The sequence below is a fragment of the Cuculus canorus genome, chromosome 12, assembly GCF_017976375.1.
Source record: "Cuculus canorus isolate bCucCan1 chromosome 12, bCucCan1.pri, whole genome shotgun sequence".
Classification (NCBI taxonomy): Eukaryota; Metazoa; Chordata; class Aves; order Cuculiformes; family Cuculidae; genus Cuculus; species Cuculus canorus.
This window is the reverse complement of record NC_071412.1, coordinates 9,236,786-9,256,994: the sequence shown is the minus strand read 5'-3', so window position 1 is coordinate 9,256,994 and position 20,209 is coordinate 9,236,786. Positions and strand designations below refer to the sequence as shown.

Genomic DNA, 20,209 nt, shown 5'->3' with positions numbered 1-20,209 from the left:
TCAGAGATTCACTGGCATAGCAGGTGTCTCTTCTCTCAGTGAACCAGGAGCAATCAGTAACGCAGTAGGTAGATCTGACTTGGACATACTTGTAGCATTCGGTAGGAAAGCAAGTATTGTCTATGTGCTGTGCCTGAGGCATTGAACAACACAGCGAGGGACTCTGCAGGGACAAAATGGGAACATCTGACAGCAGTCAAGTGGTTAAATAAATCTTTCTCAGGATAAGTTGTGTATGAGTGTTTAATATATGACTGGCTTTTCATAAACTAGATTTAAATAAGAGCTCAACAAGAATATTTGACAATCTGTCAGAGTGTAAGAAACATACATTCTACTTGACAAATGAAATGTTTTATTCTTCAATGAAGGAAAAAAACAGCATGGCACGAAATCAGTACGCTTCTGCTCCTGGTTTATGAAACAGTTCATGGCTGAATTAATCAACAGCTCAAAGTTTGATTTGCCAAAATGTTGTCCATTGTTATTCCAATAGAGTTCCAAAGCGTGTGGAGGTCACGTGAATGCTATTTGAGTCTAGGCTGCAAAAGCAGGATGGATTTTCAAGCCTGGGTTAACGTGTTATTGTAGTGGGTCTCTCTAGTTCTATTAATGCCTTTATGAATGAAATAGGTTTTAGGGACCTGGAGACAAAGAAGTGGGAGTTCCTGTGGGAGCATGCCTCTCAACACTAGTGAGAATAAGCAGTGATGCAAGAAAATATCCTGTATCATACAGTGATGCAGCTTACTATGTATCCACATTAGTCTCCAAAATACCAGCCCTACAGTCTTGTATATCTTATATCCTTGGTCATCATGCTGTGGTAAAAATGAGCCGCAGTTTGCCCCCCAGCTGATGCTCCCCAGGCTGTTCTGTCATGCAGTGACAAAATGAAAGGCAGGATGGATAGGGATGTCTACAGAAAAGCAAAGCTCTGATTAAGCTTGCCTGTTCCCTTGTCTGCCCCAGGCACCAGCCTCATATTAAACCAGAGTAACACCAGCAGTTTCCAGTGGTCTCTTTCTGACCCAGAAGATATTAACTTCCCACCCAGCAGCTGCAGGAGCCTTGGGTCACTTCCAGCAGCATCTAAAAATGCATTTCAGTGTCGTGACTTGTGTTTTCACTTCCATTTTAACTGTTTCACTACTGTAGAAGAGTAAATTATTTCTGTGGGGATGGCATTATTCATAGGGGTAAATCTCTACATAGACATTTACAAAGAGAAGATTGTCTCTTCTCTACATTCTCATATATATGTTATTTTGATGATCGCTTATGACAACCTTGAATGAAAAACAATGATATTGAAGGCTTTATTAGAGAAAAGAGTATCCAAATAGAAAACAACTACAACGTCCCTTATTAAAACGTATACATTTCTTGGCTACATATAATTTTCACATATAAATTTCATTCATTCCTCTTTAACATGAATGAAACATGAACGGTTAACTGGGTATTTTAGAGAATGGTGTTTCAATTACATTTCATAAAACTCAGGCTGGCTTTGGAATGAATAATTTATCCAATTACACTCCTCCCTTTTTATTTTTAATGGAACCTGGCTGTTCTCTTATCCCTCACTAGTTTAAAAATGGAAATAATCTTATTAGAAACCAGGTGTGCAATGTGAATGCAAAACTGCTCTTGATTCTTTGAGAATCAGGAGGAAAATACCCTCAGATTAATCACAGGCTTCCAAGCTGATTTTAGTTATTTGGACTTCATTTAATGCTAATGTCCAAAAATTGAATGGGTTCTGCTGTTCTACAGTCGCTATAGCCTCTAGACAGGAAATGTGAAGCTTGGCTGTGGCTGGTCACTTTATTCTGGTGATATTGATTCTGGTGCTACATTTTCTATGTTTAAGTCTTTGGGCTTATTTCACTGTAGTCTGTAAACTGGTTCCAAATACAAGCCAGTAGGGGTTCAGATGGGTAAGAAGAGGTTAAATTCTGTTTTGGAGGTGACAGAATCAGTGGAAATATGAAAATAACACAGTGAAATGTTATTTAAATATATTAAATTCTTGTATGGACATCCCATTTTTAATTTACAAACCAATAATGCTACAGCAGCTAGGCACCTCACCGAGGACTTCTGTCTTCCTCTCATCACTTCATTCACAGGGCAAATTTCCAGATTACCTCATTCAGGGAGATTTTTAACCTTATATAATTCTAATGTAGTGCTGTAACTGTTGTTTTGGGTTTTTTTTCTTTTTTTTCCTTGTATAATGCTTCTAGATGAAAGCTTGCAAATTTTATAGCTTTACAACATCTCCCCAAGGAAAACTTCAAAATTTTGCAGGTAGGGAAAACACAGGTTGAGACACACAAACAAGTTTCTGTGGTTAATATGTTACTTAGTGTCAGCTGACCCATAGTAATGTTTTCTACATATGCTAATAAAATGTGAAATAATTGGACTGAGTGCTCTTTTAATGCAGGTTAAATGATCCTGAATTGTCTTCCCTTTGCTATGGGCTAAAAAGTATGTACATGTATTTACTGGAGATCAGATGACATCTTTAACTTGTTTTTGTGTCTGAGCCCTGGAGCACAAGGAAAGAAAATTACTGGTCTGAGCTTGTGCAGCACCTGCAGAGAGCCCAGAGGTCCTGCCTTTGTGTTTCTAATCCCCTCTGTCCTCCTCACAAGAACATTAACTCTGGCAGAAAAAGGAAGCTGGAGTCATGAGTTTAATTTTCATTTTGTTTCAGCATCACTCAAACCTAAGGGCACAGGGGAAACAATAATGACATCAATTTAAACTCTAACAAGCTAATGTTCAAACTGGGTTGGCAGTGTAATATGAATGGAAAAGGAAAATTTGTATGCTTTACTTCTAACATTTATCTCTGTGTAAGCTTCCCATTTTATTCAGCCTCTGTGTGTTGAGGTAGGGGACCTCCTGTTCTTAGAAGCTAACCACAAAATTGGAAATTGAACAAAATATGGAAATGATGGCTACAGAATGGTGAATAATTAGAGGCCTCTGAGATTTTTAGGTGAGAATTTGATTTCAAAGGAGTTTTGCTGCACATCTGACATCAATGTAAACATCCCTGTCACTTTTGTCATCTTTCATTAGCATTTCTATTTGTGAATCGCTCTTCTCCTTGCAGATTCCAGAGGTTTCTATCACGCAATGCTTTCTTGTAGTCTCTGGGCACAGCCAAGGTAATCATCCCAAAATTTTAAAGAACATACGAGACTTTTCCCTGAAGCTTTGCTGTTGGTGTTCCCTTCCTCTTGAGTTGATGTAATTGCAGTTAATTTTTTTCCACAGTTTCTTCACACAGAAAGGAAGAAACAGATCATTGGGCTCTGATAAGGGCTTCTGGAATGTGGGATCTTGTAACAGAGGTCAATACTATGTCCCAGGTAGGACAGAAATCATCTAGTACTTTACGATGCAACAGGGAGAGGGGATCACCATGTGATCATCTTGAATCTGTCCCAGTGCAGGAGGACTGGGGGATCTGGTTGTGTGATATGGTAGGGGAGAGCATACAAATCATCCAGGCTGCCTGCAGCTGTTGCCTGCTTACATTCATCAGCTCACACTGCCTTCTGAAAATTCACATTGTGGGCATTAATAGTTCCTCACAGCTCTAGTGATAGGTACAATTGTCACAAGAAATAGAATGAAGCAACAATGTGGAAGAACTCTTTTAAACAGCTTCTAATTAGCTATAAAGTAATTTTCTGTCAGTGTACTACCTTGCAAAAGACATAGTATGTTGGCAGTGCTCATAAACCCCATTACCTACCTTCTTCCTAACCAGCCTATTTGAGGACGCAGTGTCTGCATTCCCCTGATTCTCTCCCCTCCTCATGTATCATCTGTTATTAGATTTTATTGAGTCTTGCTGATACGAAAGAAACCCTGAAACCTTGCCTCAAAGTCACTTGTCCAGCATAAATTCCTAGAGAATTTAATATTGGCATTGGATATTTCCGTTGTCTTTAAGATGAATCTTCTTGCAAGAAAGGGATGGAGAGATCCATCTGTGTACTTCCTGAGCCCTCAACATTTTAATACTCATAGAATTTACCCAAAATGGCCAAAAAATCGGTGCTCTAAGGGAAGTATATGAGATTTGTACCTAAAATAAGGTATCTCAAGGAGTGTGACAGATTTTTTTTTTAATATGAAATCAAATGTATTTTTAAGAAAACTAAAATCTCTGAACCTACATTTCCATAGGAAAGGATTCAATCTACCTTCTCTCCTTATTTTGCCTAGCTGTCTGTAGAGCATCTTGTCCATCAGTCAATGGTTTTCATGACATTCTCTCTGAGGGGACTGATGTGTCTCCTTAATTATGGCAAAGGCATTTTAATCTGCTTTATTTTATAACCTAGTAGTGACACCCTGGGACCTTGGCACATACAGAAACCAAGGAATGCTATACTTGTGCCACTTGTTCACACGTTGCTGGACTGATATGAGGAGAAGTTGTCTCACCATCTGCCTGAAGCCCTTGATCAATGAAGGTTCTGCAGGGTGTAGTAATCATCCCATGAAAATAGTCCTTGGCCAAGTGTGGAGGGTTTTATTCTTAGTTTAACTGCTTCTTAGAAGATTAGGGTTTTATCTCCAGTCTGTGATTTCTTCATTGACACCAGCAAAGAAAAGTGTATGCATAATAGCTGTCTAGCATGTCTTGTCTTGGTACTGAGTTCTATAAGCCTCTGCCTTGTGCCCAGAGACCAAGGTTCATGTTACTGCTTCAGAAATCCTTAGTTATTCATTCAGAAAGGAAAAGGTCCTACGTAAGGACAAAGATGAGAATAAAGTACTTATTCAAGGGGTAAAAGACTGAAATTAATATCCTCAAATTGTAAAGACAAGATCTAACCTTTGTTTTCCGCATACCAAGTAATTGTCTCCACTGTCAGCCTTCAAACTACCCTGGAGTGAAGACTTTTTGAACCAAAAATGCTATTCTGGTGTTGAGAAAGCTGAAGTGAAATTGCTGCAATTCTCAAAAAATGTTTATGTTGGACTAATTGACATTTTCACATTGGAAATATTTCACTGAAAAATCCTCATCTAAACCTCCTATGAAATTCTTTATCTGCTCCTTGTTTGCCAAGTCCTTTGATATCATTCAGCTGAAGCTAAAAGTGGATTCCGTGCCCTCCTTGGAATTCAAGCTACAACTACAACTGTACTACAGCGTGGCTTGTGCACCGGGGAGTGAGCTACGCTCTGAGTTACTACACTTGTGTACAGACATAGGTATGTGTGAATCACTGTAGCGGCCCTGGGAGCAAACTCCTGCCTGAACACCACCTTGTGAGGTGGCTTTCTCCCTGGTCTTTGTTGTGCAGCCATGAGATGCCCCTCCGTAGGCACTCCTTGTCCCACCGTCGCTGGTCAGGGCGCTGCCTGTGGCTGTAGCAGGTGCAACTCAGGAGAAGCACCAGGGCTGGAAGCCAAAAACCCTCTGCGAGACTCGGCGAAACCACTCCACCTGTCCCTCATGCCGGGTGTATCTTCCGTTCGTTGTCAGCGCTCGTTAAGACCGAGGGCATCTTTCCCGCTTGCTCTGCCTTCTCCATGTCTCTGATTTCACTGGAACGGAGTCAAATGGAGACGAGTCCACGCGGGGTCTGGAACGGATCAGCAGGTCAGCTGGGAATGCCTGTCAGGCAGCCAGCGCACTCCCTGCCTTCTCCCTGGCTTTCTTTGAGGTTTGTAGCTCTTCTGCTTTCTTGTTGCTATTGCTACCCTCCCCACTCTCTCCCTGCCACACACCAAGCACCCAGACCTTTCCTGAGCACTTTACTTAATCCCCAGGATTCTTTATATAGGAATTAATCTTCTCGTCACAGTGGGAGAGCCCGGAGGGAGGGGGTACATTTATCTCTCCTGCTGAGGTCTAGAGTTGCATTGCTGTGATTATTGGTGGTAGCAGTGTGCATGTGTCTGGGGATCTGTGTTTAGCTTCTTCGTTTCTTAAACGACACAGGGGCAGCAGCAAGCCAAGCTGGAATCTTTGCTTTCTAGCTGCATTTTGTCTGCTGCTAGAAAGAGGGAGTGTGAGTGGGGAGCAGCATGGCAGAACAAGAAGCCAGTGGCTTGCAAGTCCTTCTCTCCACCCTTCAGGTAAGAAGAGCTTGAACTAATGAGAGAGGTGCTTGGGCTTGTTTTCTCTTTAATTCGCCAGCAGTGACCTGTTGGGCTGAGGTTGTTCTTATGAGCTCCCTGCTGGCTTGTCTCTTAAAACCTCAGTGTGCAGAAGCCCCGACCTGCACCTCGCACCCTAAAAAGCCTTTTTGAAATGAAGTTTTGCTCTTTGAAGATGAATGCTGGCAATTACGGCTCTGTATCAATCACCAAGCTCTGTCTGAGGGCAGAGTCTCCGCTCTCGAGATCTTGCTGCATTCAGTAGGGGAGCAAGGGAGGTGTGAGGAATCGGCTGCTTTGCAATGAATGGGACCTGACAGCGCTGTCAGTCTGCGAGCTGGGCAAGACCCAGCACTGTGTGCTGCTGATCCAAAGGCTGAGGGGGGGGAGTAAACAGATCTGCCTGGAAACAGCAAGTTCCTCCCTGTCAAATTGTCTTCGCCAGGACCCTTAAGCACTCACAGGGAAGTGGCAAAACCTCTTGAGGTTGAGACTGGTGAGGCAATGGTATTGAGTGTGCTCAATAAATGCTCCTGAGGAGCAGAGAAAGTGTCCTGGTCCAGGATCATACTTGATGGACAAGCTCAGACACAGGATGAGGAGAGGTTAGCTCTTCCTCTGCCTGTAGGCAACCCGCTTGGTTCTGTTTTCTGCCAGCATGAATGTGCTCCTCCTGGTCTTGCAGGAGAAGATGTCTAAGCCATGCGTTACCCTCAGAAACAAGATGTGTGTTTTGGGAGGGAACCCATGCTTTTATGAGCCAATGTCTTGTCATGAGAAGTGGGCAGGAATTGTTTTGCCACGACCAAATGTCTGCATAAAAAGCACCTCTTAGAGACCTAAGGTGAAATGCCAGTTGTCTGAGTTTCTCAGGTGCCCTGAGCCCGAGTGCTGCTGTGCTGACATGGGTCATAGCTCCATGAGGATGGGAGATTCAGGCAGCATGCGCTGCAGAGCGAGTTTCACAACTGAGGTGCAGCATCCTCTGACTGCTTCGTATGTTGTCAAAACCTCTCACATTGCAGAAGCAGAAAATGAGAGATAGGGTGTGTAAAACAGACTTGCGTTCCTTTTCCAAACTGGAAAGCTTCTGTGACCAGCCACAAGTGTGTTGTAAATCCCATGATATACAATTGCCTTCAAAACGATAGTTGCGGGGACTGATCAGCCTTGACATTTTTATGCAAGCTTATGTAACTGCCAACAACTTCTATTCCTGATGTTATTGTCAAACCCTGGTTTGCCGTCTGTGGTACCCCGTGGTAGTGAGTTCTGCAGGCACACCGGTACACTGAAGAAAATTGTCCTACTTTATCCCTTTTTTTTTAGAAGTATAATTAGCCTGTCCGTATGTTCTTGCAGTTTATTTAATACATGTTTTGTAATAGATCATGTTTTTGCTCTACCCAAGTTATAGTCCTCTTCCTATTAGTTTGGATAATTGCGAGCTGTGCGTGCATTTGTTTTTTCTTATGCTCTCTAACATCAACCATCCTCGTGCTCTCTGCATAATCTGGGAACAGAGCTGGACAAAGCCCAGGATTAAATTGGGAGACGTAACTTAAAATCAGGTATGTGATTCATTGTCAAAGCTACATGGAGGGCTAGACTAGAAATAGTCAGGAACACTGCAAGTGAAATAGGTAGTGATATTGTTAAAGTTGCAAAGTAGTAAAGAATTCATCCCCAATGTTACAAAACCTGGCCTTGGTACAAAAGGCTTTTTTCCAAAAATTCTGTATTCGCTCAGGGAAGGGTAAAAATATTTCTTGTTATATCTTCAACTAGATGCAGAGATTTGAGTGCTTGAGAACAGAAAATAAGTGGTTGATGACAATTACAATGCTGGTATGTTCTGATTCCCCTCCTTTCCCTATCTCCAGCCAAAACATTACCAGCATAACTGCAACAACATCACCTATCTCTTCTACAAATATCAGGTGATAAAAAAGACCCTTACTTGACACAGTTGGAAAGCACTGGCCTGGGAAATAGCTTTTGTTGATGTTTGCATTTGCTGATAATATCTTTCCTCACTTTGTTATTTTCTGCAACAGCCATCCATAACGTGGTTGCTTTGTTTTTGTGTCCTGCTGGATTGTCAGTGCTGGTTCATATTCTTTTATAGGGCATGAAGAAAATGTCTGCTGCATACAACAGTCTATTCTGCAGGATATTACTGTGTATTTTCCATTTCTGTTAGCACATAATATTGCTTTGCACGCAGAAAGCTTTCAGGTGAAGAATGAGAGAACATTCAGCCACTAAGTCAATCTTTATGAACCTCAGAATAAAAACATTCTTTCTCCTTCAGTCACTCACACAGAGTTAAATTTCTACCTCAGTTTCAAGCACTGGCTCAGATTATTCTTCTCAGTTGGAGGAATGTCCCCACCTGAGATAAGGTCTATCACCTTCAGCCAAAGGAATGATCTACTCCGTCTCCTCCTGGTTTAGACTCTTTTACTGCTACTCTCACAGCCTGGCTTTGGTAAGCACGGTTTCAAGCAGAACAGAACCAGAACGCTGTGCACTTTGTAAGTGAACTTCTGCTCTAGTCAAGGGAAGAAACGTGTTTGGTTTTTGAGTTCTTCAAATCTGTTCCCAGTGCAATGAAGGAGTGTGATCCTCCAAAGACAGCTCAATCCCCTGAACGCACAGTGTGTTACAGATGTTCTGAAAAGTGGCAAGGTGAAGAGCAAAAATAGCTTTCAAAGCACAGCTGCATTTTGTCATCAAAATGTCACTGTAGGAAAGATGTGACATTTCAGATCTGTAGGTAAAAAGAGCTTCATTGCTTACAAGGTGCAGCTTTAAAATGTGAATTTCAGATGTAAGAAATACCTCTCCCTGTCTCACAAGTCGTGTCAGAATGGCAGATCTGAGCTCTTAGGAGTTTATTGTAGTTTCTCATTTTTCTTCCAACCTTGTTGCCTTCTCCTCCACTCTCTCTTCTTGGCTCTTCCCCTCCAACACACTCCTACAATTATCAGTTCTCATCCCTCTGGCTTGGATAGTGTTACACCATTATGTTCCCATCTCTTACCGCTTGACATCAACCTCCTTACCTCAGATCTAGATCTGCTTTGTCTTTCATACATGGATAATGCAATACCTAGACCAAGACTGGGCTGGCTATTACTCCTCACCCTGCTCCTCAGTTACACCATAACGGAAATAAACAGCCTCCCCTTGTATGGTTTATGTCCATGGAAAAAGTCCAACATCCCATTTTACAGGCAGCTTCCCTAATACAAAGTCCCAAAGAGACTTGGGGTTAGATCTTTTGTTTATTTTAATGCCAAGAGGGGATATCTGGGAGTTAGTTCAAAACAGATGTTGCTTGCTAAGCAGAACAACAGAAAACTTAAGCCAGCATCTTTAATTGTGTTCCAGACCATTAAATCCCTTGAGATTGTAGAGCATCCTAGTTCCTATTCCTGGTTGTCCTGGCCCTCGTCTCACTCCATCCTCTAACCAGTTAGCTAAATAAGAAGCATTTTGATTCCTCCCCTGCTTTCTCTCTGCTCTTTTCCTCACTTGTCAGGTCCAGATGTGAGCCTGCCTTGATCACTCCCAAGAACATCTCCTTATTCCATGGCAGCGTGCATTGTGTTGCCTGAGGAGTCCCAGATTTCCTGTTGGCTCTCAGCATGGTTTTCACATGCTTCCTGAAGCCACAGTCTCCGTTCATGTATTCTGCAAAGCTGGCAACCCCTGGGGCTGTTGGCAGATCTTTGGCTCAAATTATATCCTACTGTGTTGGACTGCGCAGGTTCCCAAATGCTATAGTTCAAAAAGAAAGAGGTGACAATCTTATGTATCATCAGAAAAGGTTGTTCATGTAAAGGGATTCCTCTCCGAATGGCCGTGGTGCCCAGCAGGGAACAGATACAGCATTCGCTGTTTGCTAACTTGAACATCTTCACTCCTTTGCGCTGCAGCTTTCGAGCTGTTTTGCTGGCTGGCTGACAAGGCAGGGTTATTGTTATCCTAAAGACAAGTGGGAAGATATCTTTGCTGTTCCAGTGACAATGAATATAAATGCATTTTGTGAAATGCTTTTGTCTCCTCTGCATCCTTGCACTTATTCTATCAGTAGAGCTGCTGAGATTCCTGGCTTTGAAAAAAACAGATGCAAAAATCCCAAGAACTGCTCAGCAAGCAGAATGCTCAGTGGTTTGGGCTTGGGATAGAGGAGGTTGAAGTTTGGATCTATGTTTTTGGAAGGCAGCTTGGCAGGCAGGGCTTAGTGGAATAGCCTTAGAGGGAACAAAAATCAACTCAAAAGCAGATGGCCATTTTTATGTTGTTCATTAACTGAGTTAGTTTACTGAAATTGTTGTATCTAAAGTGAACAGCTGTGGACAGTATCCTCCTGTTCCTTACAAAAAGTATTCTAGTTTTGGAGCAGAAAAAGTAGCACATTTAGGACACCGAGGCACTCTGCTATGGGATTCAGGGGGAAACCCTTAGTGGTGAAACACTGAGTACTTCAGCAGCATTTTCCTCTCTCTTCTGCCAATGCCACTTGGGCTGCATGAGCCTGTTTTTTTGCTTTAACTGTGGAAGAAAAGGAATAATTCTCTGCAAACAGCCTTAAAGAGCTAGTGCAGGACCCCACCCTAGCTCTCAGGGTCACTGCTTGTTTGTCGCACCTCACCTGTCCTCTCCTTCCTGTCCGAGGAGAACCTAAAGGTAACCCAGAGCTTTTTCCCTACAATCCCTGGCTCACCACCACGGGGCACTGCTAAGCAAGAAAAAAGAAAGGAAAAAAGGAAGCTAGCATCCATGTATTAACCTCAAATTCCTGCCAGGCCACAAAAGAAATATTAAGGACTGGCACTCTTGTGAGTCACGCAGAACGCTGAAAGCCCTCAGAGGAAGCTGAGGCACATCTTGGACTGCTGAAAACCTTCCACCAGCCAAGCTGGGACCAGGATATCACTCTCTGTCCCCAGGCTGGCCGCAGCTGCTTGTCTGAGCACAGTGCCAGCTCCTCTGAAAATGCCTCCGGTTGGGCTATCCAGAATTTCCTGTGGTTCCATTAAGGAGAAAGAAGGATCTCGGGGTGCAAAACGTATCCAGAGACCGATAGGAGCAGCAGTAACTATGTCTGCGCTGCGCAGGGAGTGTGTTATAGTCTGAGTCTGAACAGCACATTCCGTGTTGAACAAGAGAAGAGGGCTTCAGTTTATCTTCTGCTGTCCCTCATCCTTGCCTCGGATGGCCTGTGCTTTGAGAACAAATAAGACGGTGTTATGAACATTCCTGAAGACCCTTTTCTCCCTTGCTGCAGAAATATAGATGTGACAGGATAGCCGTGTTGCTAAAACAGCTGAATACAGGTCTAGAGAAATGGATTATAACCCTCTGCGTCTGAGTTAATCAGGTGTATAATGGCTAATAATCCCACCACGCCTCACATCAGTATTTGAGAAATCAGGCAATGAACATTGGGAAAAAAAAACCCCAAACCTATCCTAAATTCTGGTGACAACACAGTAACAAAAATTGAGGAGTAAATTAATAGTTCATTTTCAGTACAGGGCTCGGATTCTGCAAAATAAATAATGCACAGAACCACATGATAAATGATGAGGACAAAAAGCTATGTGGGGTGATTTTCCAGGCAGCGGGAACTGTTATCCCGAAGCAGAGGTTTTGTGAAATAAAACAAGTTGTCATGAAATTAAGAAATGCAGTTACTTCGAGGAGGCAAATGAAACAATGGAAACACTTTCAAACTGGTACTTCTTAGCTGTTGAGGGCCTGACTTTGCACTCATGGTCAAGCTGTTTAACTTAGACTATTTGGATATAATATAATGACACATTAGACCATATCAAGCAGCTTTAGATTGTGTATTTTTGTACAACTGCTGCATTATGGACACAAACACACATTAAACTACATTGTGTAAGGAAGTATATGCATTTCTTTAACATACTTAGTGTCTTTCACAGACAGTGTAAAAATATATTCAAATGCATCTGCTTATCTATTTGTAAGTCAAGAATAATTGTTAGTGCTTATATAGCTTCCATAGGTGTTTTGTATGTTTACAAATATATTTATATGTTACATTAATATTTTTATGTCAATGGAAAATTTCCACCCTCTCCTTTTCTTGGGCTTCAATAATTTCCCTCCGTGAAATATATGAAAACAGATGTTTTCATACAGAGAGGCATTTGCTTGAATAGATCTTGCTTGTTTTTCTTTGTATAGCATAATCTTATTTTCAGTGTATTATGCTGCATCTTGTTGCGATGGCTCAGAGATTTTTTCAACATACTTTTCCATTTAATGTGTTGGTCCAGTTCTCTTCGTTTTAACTGCAGTGGGGAAAAAAATGTCTGTGGTAGAAAATATGTTCATGAACATCTTTGAATGAAAGTTTATTACATTTAGCAAAAAGCACAAGAAAGCTACTTGTGTTGAAAAAACATATAGGGCTGATAATGATTAATTTTAGCAATGTCTACTGACACAAGCAGAGAGTTCACTGATATGTATTACAGGAAGAAAAACATCTCCCTTCTCCCCATTGGAAAACCAAGTTTGCTGTAGGAGGTGAGGAATGAGTCTTAGATGGAAGCCAGATGGTATGTTCTTGAACAACTAAATTGTCCATCTCAACTGCCATGTTAATGGGTCATCAGTGCCCGTAATCCTGGAAGTGCAACAAAAATCATTCATTTGCTACTCTTTCAGAAGCAACAGTTTAATTTCAGAAAAGATGGCTTAACTAAAGATGACTAAAGCAAGAACATGAATCCAAACCACCCTCTAAACTTGTTATAATTAAAAAAACCAAACCCTACTACTTTTTTCACGATTGTTTCGTATTTGTGAGAAGCTGACCCAAATATAGTTTAGGTGAATTCCTCCTGTGAAGATTCAAATTTGCAAGAACTGGACAATATTTTGCCTTTTTATACAGGGAAAACAATTTATCCAAGTACAGTTTTGGGAAGGAAAGATTAATGCTCCTTAATATAAGGTCATTCTCCTCCACAGGTTAATAGAGACACACCACATTCATATCCATGACTTAATGTCCTTTTGATCTGTTGTGCTGTTACGCTCTTTGTGTGGAGACCTACCATATCATAAAGAAATGAAGGTTTTAGGAGTCAGGAATTTGTCATTGATTTCATGAGATGTCTTCTAGAGAGGACAAAGATAACATTGCAGAGACCTTTCTGCCCATAGGCACTACCAAGATACGCAGAAGAGCATGAATGTTTTAAAACAGCTATTGATTGATAGAAGAACATCTGCTTGACAATAAACTCCCTGGGAAAGCTAAACCTCCTTCCCTTAGGGGTTTAAGGTTGGGTTTTTTTCTTCTCATGGTCTGTTCTGGGAGAGCACAGCCTTACTTTCAGAAGGTCTTGTAGGCTGAGGTGAAACTAATGAGAACAGTAAAACTTTCATAATGATTCTTATTAGAAAATTGGGTAATTTTGATGTGGAAGTGTCCTGCGGGAGAAATAACTGCTCTGCCAAAGAGATCTTTGCTTTTTTTTTCTCCTCTTTCAACACAGGATGCTTTGAAAACGAAACATATATTTTTCTGACACTAGAGCCATGGAAGCACCACAGCATTGTGTTTTACTGCAATCAACTACTGTGAAGCTTTTTATGCACATTAATTTTCAGTGTAATTTACAGGCAGAGGCTTCTCACTAGACCCAATGGGAATTTGATCCTTGTAGTAAACAGAAATAGACTTTTTTCCCCTGGGCCCATCTGCTCCGCCACACTCTCTGCTACCTATTCCCATCCTTTCTAAAGAGAGAATGATGGTGTATTAACAGCTAAAGCAGGAGTCCTGGGCTTTATTCGCAGGACTGTTACAAGCTCCCTCTATCAAACTCGTTTAATGTCTGTGCCTCCAGATTTCTCTATTTGGTCAGTAAACGGAGATAAAATTAGTCTGTCAAGTCAGGGTAAAGGGAGTTTTAGTTCACATTTTTTCCTAAATCAAAGGGTGGAATAACTGACTCCATTAGCAGATGACACAAATGCAGCCTGAATTAAATCACTGCAATGTCTGTCATTCCTTAACATCCTCTGGTTCTTTTAATGGGATTCCTGCTGAAAGACCAAACCAACAGATTTACAGTAAAGATAAAGTTGGCCCTCCATCTTATTCAGGATTACCCTGGCAAGCAGAAGCGTGACAGGGAGAGAAAGAGAATCTTCCATAAAGAGTTTGCTTGGCATGGTGAATGCCCACCTGTCTGCACTGCAAAAGAGGGGAGGAGGGAGAATGGTTCACCTGACCTTTCCCTATGATTAAAATGCTTATCTGATGAAGTCAGAAGAACAAATTGAAGGGCCTCTTTTGATCCTCCATTTTTCCAGGAATAAACCAGCACCATCCACATGGAGATAGTTTCTGAAGAGGCTAGAGGAAAGCAGCGCTGCTGCTGTGATTTTTCTGGCCTCCTCTTCGGAAAAATTTCCTGTGTTTGGGTGGGCTGTTGCCCCATGTTAGAGTTCTGCAAGCACAAGAGAGAGCTGGAGATGGCAAATGAGAAAGAGAATGAGTTCCTGGCACTGTTTTTCTTTGACAATCTCTCTTCCAGTTGGGTTTAGGTCATTTGATCTCCTCATAATGCACAGGGATTTCAAGGGGACAGCTGGAAGCAGAGATGCATTAAAACTACTTGCTCTCTGAGATGAAAACCATGCTTATTAGCGGTTTGTTTCGAAAGCTCCAGCAGCGGCGGCTGTATCTCACTCACAGCAAACTCTGGAGGATTTTGTCTAAAAGGTGGTTGTCTGAGTGGCTGTTTGATCAAACAGATGGAAATCTTCCTAGCTGGGTTCCCCTGCTATGTTTAACAAAGGCAGTGGAGCACTCTTACACCAACAGGTCTACTTGAGAATGTGCTTAAATAAAATAGGGCACAACAACTACTTCTTGGTGGTCTTTCCATGCTGACAACGGTTGCAGACGTTGGAGGCAGACTCTGACACAGACCAGATCACCTACTGCGTATTCACTGAAGAATTCACCTTCCTCTCAGAGAACAGTCCACCATGACGTCAAGACTTCATTTGCCCAAATCTCAGCAAGACATGTGTGAATCTATGAAGACCGCAGAGGTCCCTCCCCATTGCTCTGCAGCTCCTACCACAGGTCCCCTCTTTTTGCACGATTCATATGCCATCACATGTTCAGCCTCTTTCTGCGTGAGAGTGTCCCTGGAGAGACAGCTCAGGGTTTGGGTTGGTGAGGTCCGCAGGAGCTCTCAGTAAAATGAAGACAAACAGCGTGTGGATTTTAGAGGATGGCACACCAGGAGCACCGTGCTCCTCACTTTCTTGGTCAGGGTGTGCTGGATCAATGCTGCCCCTCACACACCGAGTGCTGAGGTTTGCTCTGCTGCAGAAGCACCACCATCTTGCTGCACAGATAAAGGCACCAGTAGGAGTGAGAGCTCTCATTCATCTCTCACTTTGCAATGTCTCTAATCCTCATTAGCCTGGATCTCAGCTCAGAAGCCTCATGGAGGACAATGAGCTCATATTTTTAAATTTAACTCCTGTCACGTTTTCCTGGAGCACAAACACAGCAGTGAGCTTATTCATTGAACTAATAAAATGCCTTTTAGCTTGACTGACCAGCACTTGGTTTGCATGTGCTTCTCAGCTACTAAACTGAAGTAACAAGGGCTGAATAAAGCCCCAAACTTGTCTTCCTTTAACCTGGTGGCTTTGGCTTGCTGCTGCTGTGCGTCTTTCACAGAGTGTAGACTAAAGATAATAAAAAGCTTTGTTACCTTCTGGATGGAAAATGACATAACCCTGTCATACCTTTAAAATCTTGGCAGCCTTTTTAGAGAACTGAAGGCTTTGCTTTTAAGAGATTGCTGTTTAAATCTAGACAGACGGGTCTCACCAATGCAGTTAGACAGATGTTCTGCTTTACATTACCTATAATAATACTTTGAATCATTAGAATTTCGAAACAGAGTTTGCTATTCATTACGGATGCCAAGTTTCGTTTGTTATTTGATTTTTTACTTAGACGATGGGAAAAATAGACTCATCATTTTCACTTCCAGGTTCTATCTCTTAAGAAAATAAACTGTGACTAATAATAGTTATTAGCAGTTTGTCTCCACTACCCATACCTCAATCATCATTATTAAGTGTTGATTGATTAAAGGCATTTTCATTGTTGTTCCAGAAAGCCCTTTTGAAAGTGGGGTAGATTGACACATAAGGACACTTATCTTGGCAAGAGAAAGGACTGCCATTATTCTAAACCAGAATGTAGCTTATGGTGATCCTTTTCATCAGCCTGTACAAGTCAATGTCAGACTAATGTGTAGCAAATAGGAGTGTTAGGACTGGAATATAGAGAGGAGCCCAGAATGTACAGAGCATTATCTCAGACAAGTGCCAGGGCAGACTGATAGTAGACATAGGGACTCTTGTGGCTTTGTTGTGCTAAGCCTGAGCATGAACTTCAGAGAGGAGGTGAGGATAGCAGCATCTTCATTGTGGCTATTTATTTCCACCTGCACACACTCACATTTGCTATAGTAATCAAAATCTGTGCTTTTATTGAAAAGCAAGTGCCTCTGGAAATTTTCCAAGGATCTTCCAAACTCACTTGTTTTTGAGTGAGCAATTTGAGAAATGCCATTGCTTGAAAAAAAACTTTATTAATTCCCAAAAGCACTGCTTCTTTGAAAGACAGAGTGTTCTCTAGACTGACATCCATAAAATCTCACCAAGAAAGAGAGTAGTGTGTTTTATGCTGCTCTTTTGTTGTTAGTAGAGAAAAAGAAATCTACAGCTGAATGGAAAAAACAGATCCCTCCCTATTAAGTTTGGGTAGTAGTTGTGTTAAGCAGCTGTAACCGAGAGGCACTTGAATGAAACATTAATATTTTATAATAGTTCAGTAACAGCTAAAGTAATAAAAAATATAGGAATAAATTCAAGAAGCAGCAATAAACAGTAGGTCCTAGGATGCGTAGCATATAAAGATCATTGTGCAAGAATGGCTGATGCCTTATAGGAACTTATTAAGAGGGTGTGAAAGATGCTAGGATAATTTCGACATTAAAACACAAGTATATTAAAAAGAGGAAAAAAGTGAATGATATGGCATTAAATCTAGTCAAAATCTTTAGATGTCATAGGTAACTTATTGTGAAATAAGAGATGAAACCTGAGAGAATTTATCTGCAGTAGAAATTACAGAAAGAACATCAGAAGTATTCAAAGAAAAGTCTAAAAGCCTTTTACAGATTATCACGTTTTGATTTATCTCAAAGTTTCCTCATTCTTTTAACACTTCCAATTTGACAGAAGCATTTTAAGGTTATATAATAATGTGTTTTACCATCGGTTCTGCATAATAAAGTAATTGCGCTATTAGAAATGCATTAGTGAGAGGAGCAAGTGACACAAAGGAACTCTGTATCAGGAGGAACTTCTATACAAGGATGATCTTCTCTTTGAGAACGTAGAGAGGGCTCTGGCAAAAGAAAGAAAAGAAAGCAAATAGCAATTTGCCAACAGTATCCAAGACATTGCAGTTTATCAGGGCGTAATTCCTGCAGACATCTAGATGTGAATACATGTTATTAGCATGACAAACAAATGGTGTGCTACAGACATGACGAACACTCTTACTCAAGTAAAACACCTTGGAGTTTGGGTGACACAACAGGTAAGATATCCTTAGGAAAAGGATCAGGTCATGGTCTTTGTGCCTCTTAATTCCTATAAAGATTAATTAAATGAGCACCTCCCTTGTCCTTGGACATAGGATGAATTGCTTTATAGATAGGGCTAGGACCCACCGGTGGTGAGTAGCCCCTTCTTCTCCCAGTGTGGCATTAGGACTCCGTGCAGGGGACAGGACTTTTCTGTTGCACTTACTCTCAGGAAGCTGGGAGGAGAAGACTGATCTCAAAGAACAAAATCTTTGAACCCCCCACAAATAAATAGAAATAAGTGTGTGACAGGGAGCTGTACTACTGTGCAGGTAGTCTTTCTGCTTCATTTTATTGGAATAGCTATGTAGCTCTGCAAACCAATCCTCTTAGGAATTGACTTGAGTTTTCCACCACAGGGTGATATTTTCCCACCAGGAAAGTAAGGGACAATGAATCTGATCTTCTTGATGAGGGATGCAGTTGGGTAGGTGTTAATTAATAATTGTGAATAAATCTGTGATCCTGTGATGAAAGGTGTTATGTTAGTGCAATTTATTGGATTAAATATAGTAAGATTCCTTGGCACAGATGATTTCCACCGTGTTCTTCACCAAGTTATTTTGGCTAGCGATCAGCTCAGGCCAAGCTGTTACATCTCAACACCTTCAGTGTTTTGAAGACATCCAGATATAAGTTTGGAATTTTCCCATCTCTCCCTTGAAGCAGTTAATTCCCACAGGATGTAGCATATCTCCTGTGAAAATAACCCCTAAAGCTCAAGGAATAGGAGAGAAGCCTTGTACAATAGCATATTAGAAGTAGATTTTAAAGCACTACTCCCCAATCACCTGGACGAGATGCCATCCATTGTGAATGGTATGTCTACACTCAGTGGTGACCTGGCGTGTTAGTGAAAAAATATTGCAGGTTATCACACCCACGTGCAAACAAAGTTGAGGAAAAAAACCCATACCTTCAGGTCACTGCAGGGCATGAAAAAAGCCCCTCACCTGCTTGCAGCAGGCCAGAGACAGGAAGATTCTATTATGAATACTTGCTGTATTCCCTGGTGTAAAATCTACAACTTGGGCTGATGCATAGAACCTGGTTTGGTGTTAAGCATCAGCAGGAATGAAAATGGCTGATGCTTAGGTGGATGGGTTGCTAGCGTGCCTCACAGGGGCATGCGGGAGCCAGCAAGAGGGATTCATCTCTAACGCCTGGGAAGAGGAGCAAGAGCTTGTTGGAGCACGTGTCTTGTTCTGGCAGCCCCTTTGGCCGCCCTGTGTACAGTTTGAGGGCTATGTGATCCCACACAGCTGTGAGCGCCTTTCTTGCAGGATTAAAGAGGTCACTTAGGACACTACCCAAGCAGGAACGTCCTCCTCTCTGTGTCTTTAAATACCCCCTTTCCCTTCCATGTCTCCTTTGAGTTTCCTGTCTTTCTCAGGGCTATCTGACATCTGAAGAGAGGTTATCCAGATTCAGACAAAGAAATGCACTTACTGTCTTCCACAGAAGATGATGACATCTGTGGTGGTGCTGAGGGTGGTTGGATAGGTGGAAGTAGGGGCGAGAGGACTGGAACTTCTCAGGATCCTTCTAAAGCAGGATGATGGCAGTATTGTAACAAACTGCTTCACTAATAACAAAATTCAGGCTGTAATCACTTGAATTTGAATAGTCCTCTAAATTTAATTTGAATACTCCCTCATTCTGAGGTTGCCTAGTGAAATTTCAGAGATCCCTGAACCCTTTTATATTCCCCCTCAGAAATAATGACTTTTTTTTAAAAAAAAAGACCTCCATATATCCAGTACTGTTGATAATAACCTTCCAACAAGAACAAATCATGGTTATCTAACTGAGTACTGAGTCTGAGGAGGGAAGCACGCAGACGAGAAACTCGCCAGGGTATTTTGCTCTTTTATTTAAGTGTGAATTTTTAGCTCCTCTTAAATTAGAAAAAGCAATTTATTCTGACAAGGCAGAGAACGTAAGTCACTGAACCTGGCTTCACGGTTATTGTGAGACTGGATAATCAGCTGTGGGAAGGAGATATCCAGCTGGCAAATCCATAATGCCAGTGGTGAGCAGCTGTGCCCAGCAGTCAGGTTTGGTACGCACCTCTGCCTCGCTGGCGGCAGAATATCAGCAGAGGAGTCTCTGATGTAAGCATTAATGCAGTTATTAGCAGCCCAATAGTTTGCAGAGGTCTCGGGAGAGAACGAGGACTAATTCTGCTCAGCGCTTATCTTAATCTTTATTTCAGCTGGTATTAATTTTGCACCAGGATTTCTCTTGAAAAGACTTTGACTGCAGAGAGTGAGAAATCTTACTTGCAGATGCAAGACTCATTACACAGC

At 41.7% G+C, this 20,209-nt stretch overlaps 1 protein-coding gene across 1 annotated transcript in view; it reads left to right on the top strand.

Moving 5' to 3' along the window:
- Positions 1–6,017: 6,017 nt before the first annotated feature.
- AGBL1 (AGBL carboxypeptidase 1) overlaps positions 6,018–20,209 on the top strand; it is a 285,385-nt gene continuing 271,193 nt past the window's right edge. The window contains exon 1 of the mRNA XM_054077987.1: positions 6,018–6,126. Within this exon, the coding sequence (XP_053933962.1) occupies positions 6,076–6,126 (51 nt within the window). The 5' untranslated portion in view covers positions 6,018–6,075. The remainder of the gene's footprint in view (positions 6,127–20,209) is intronic.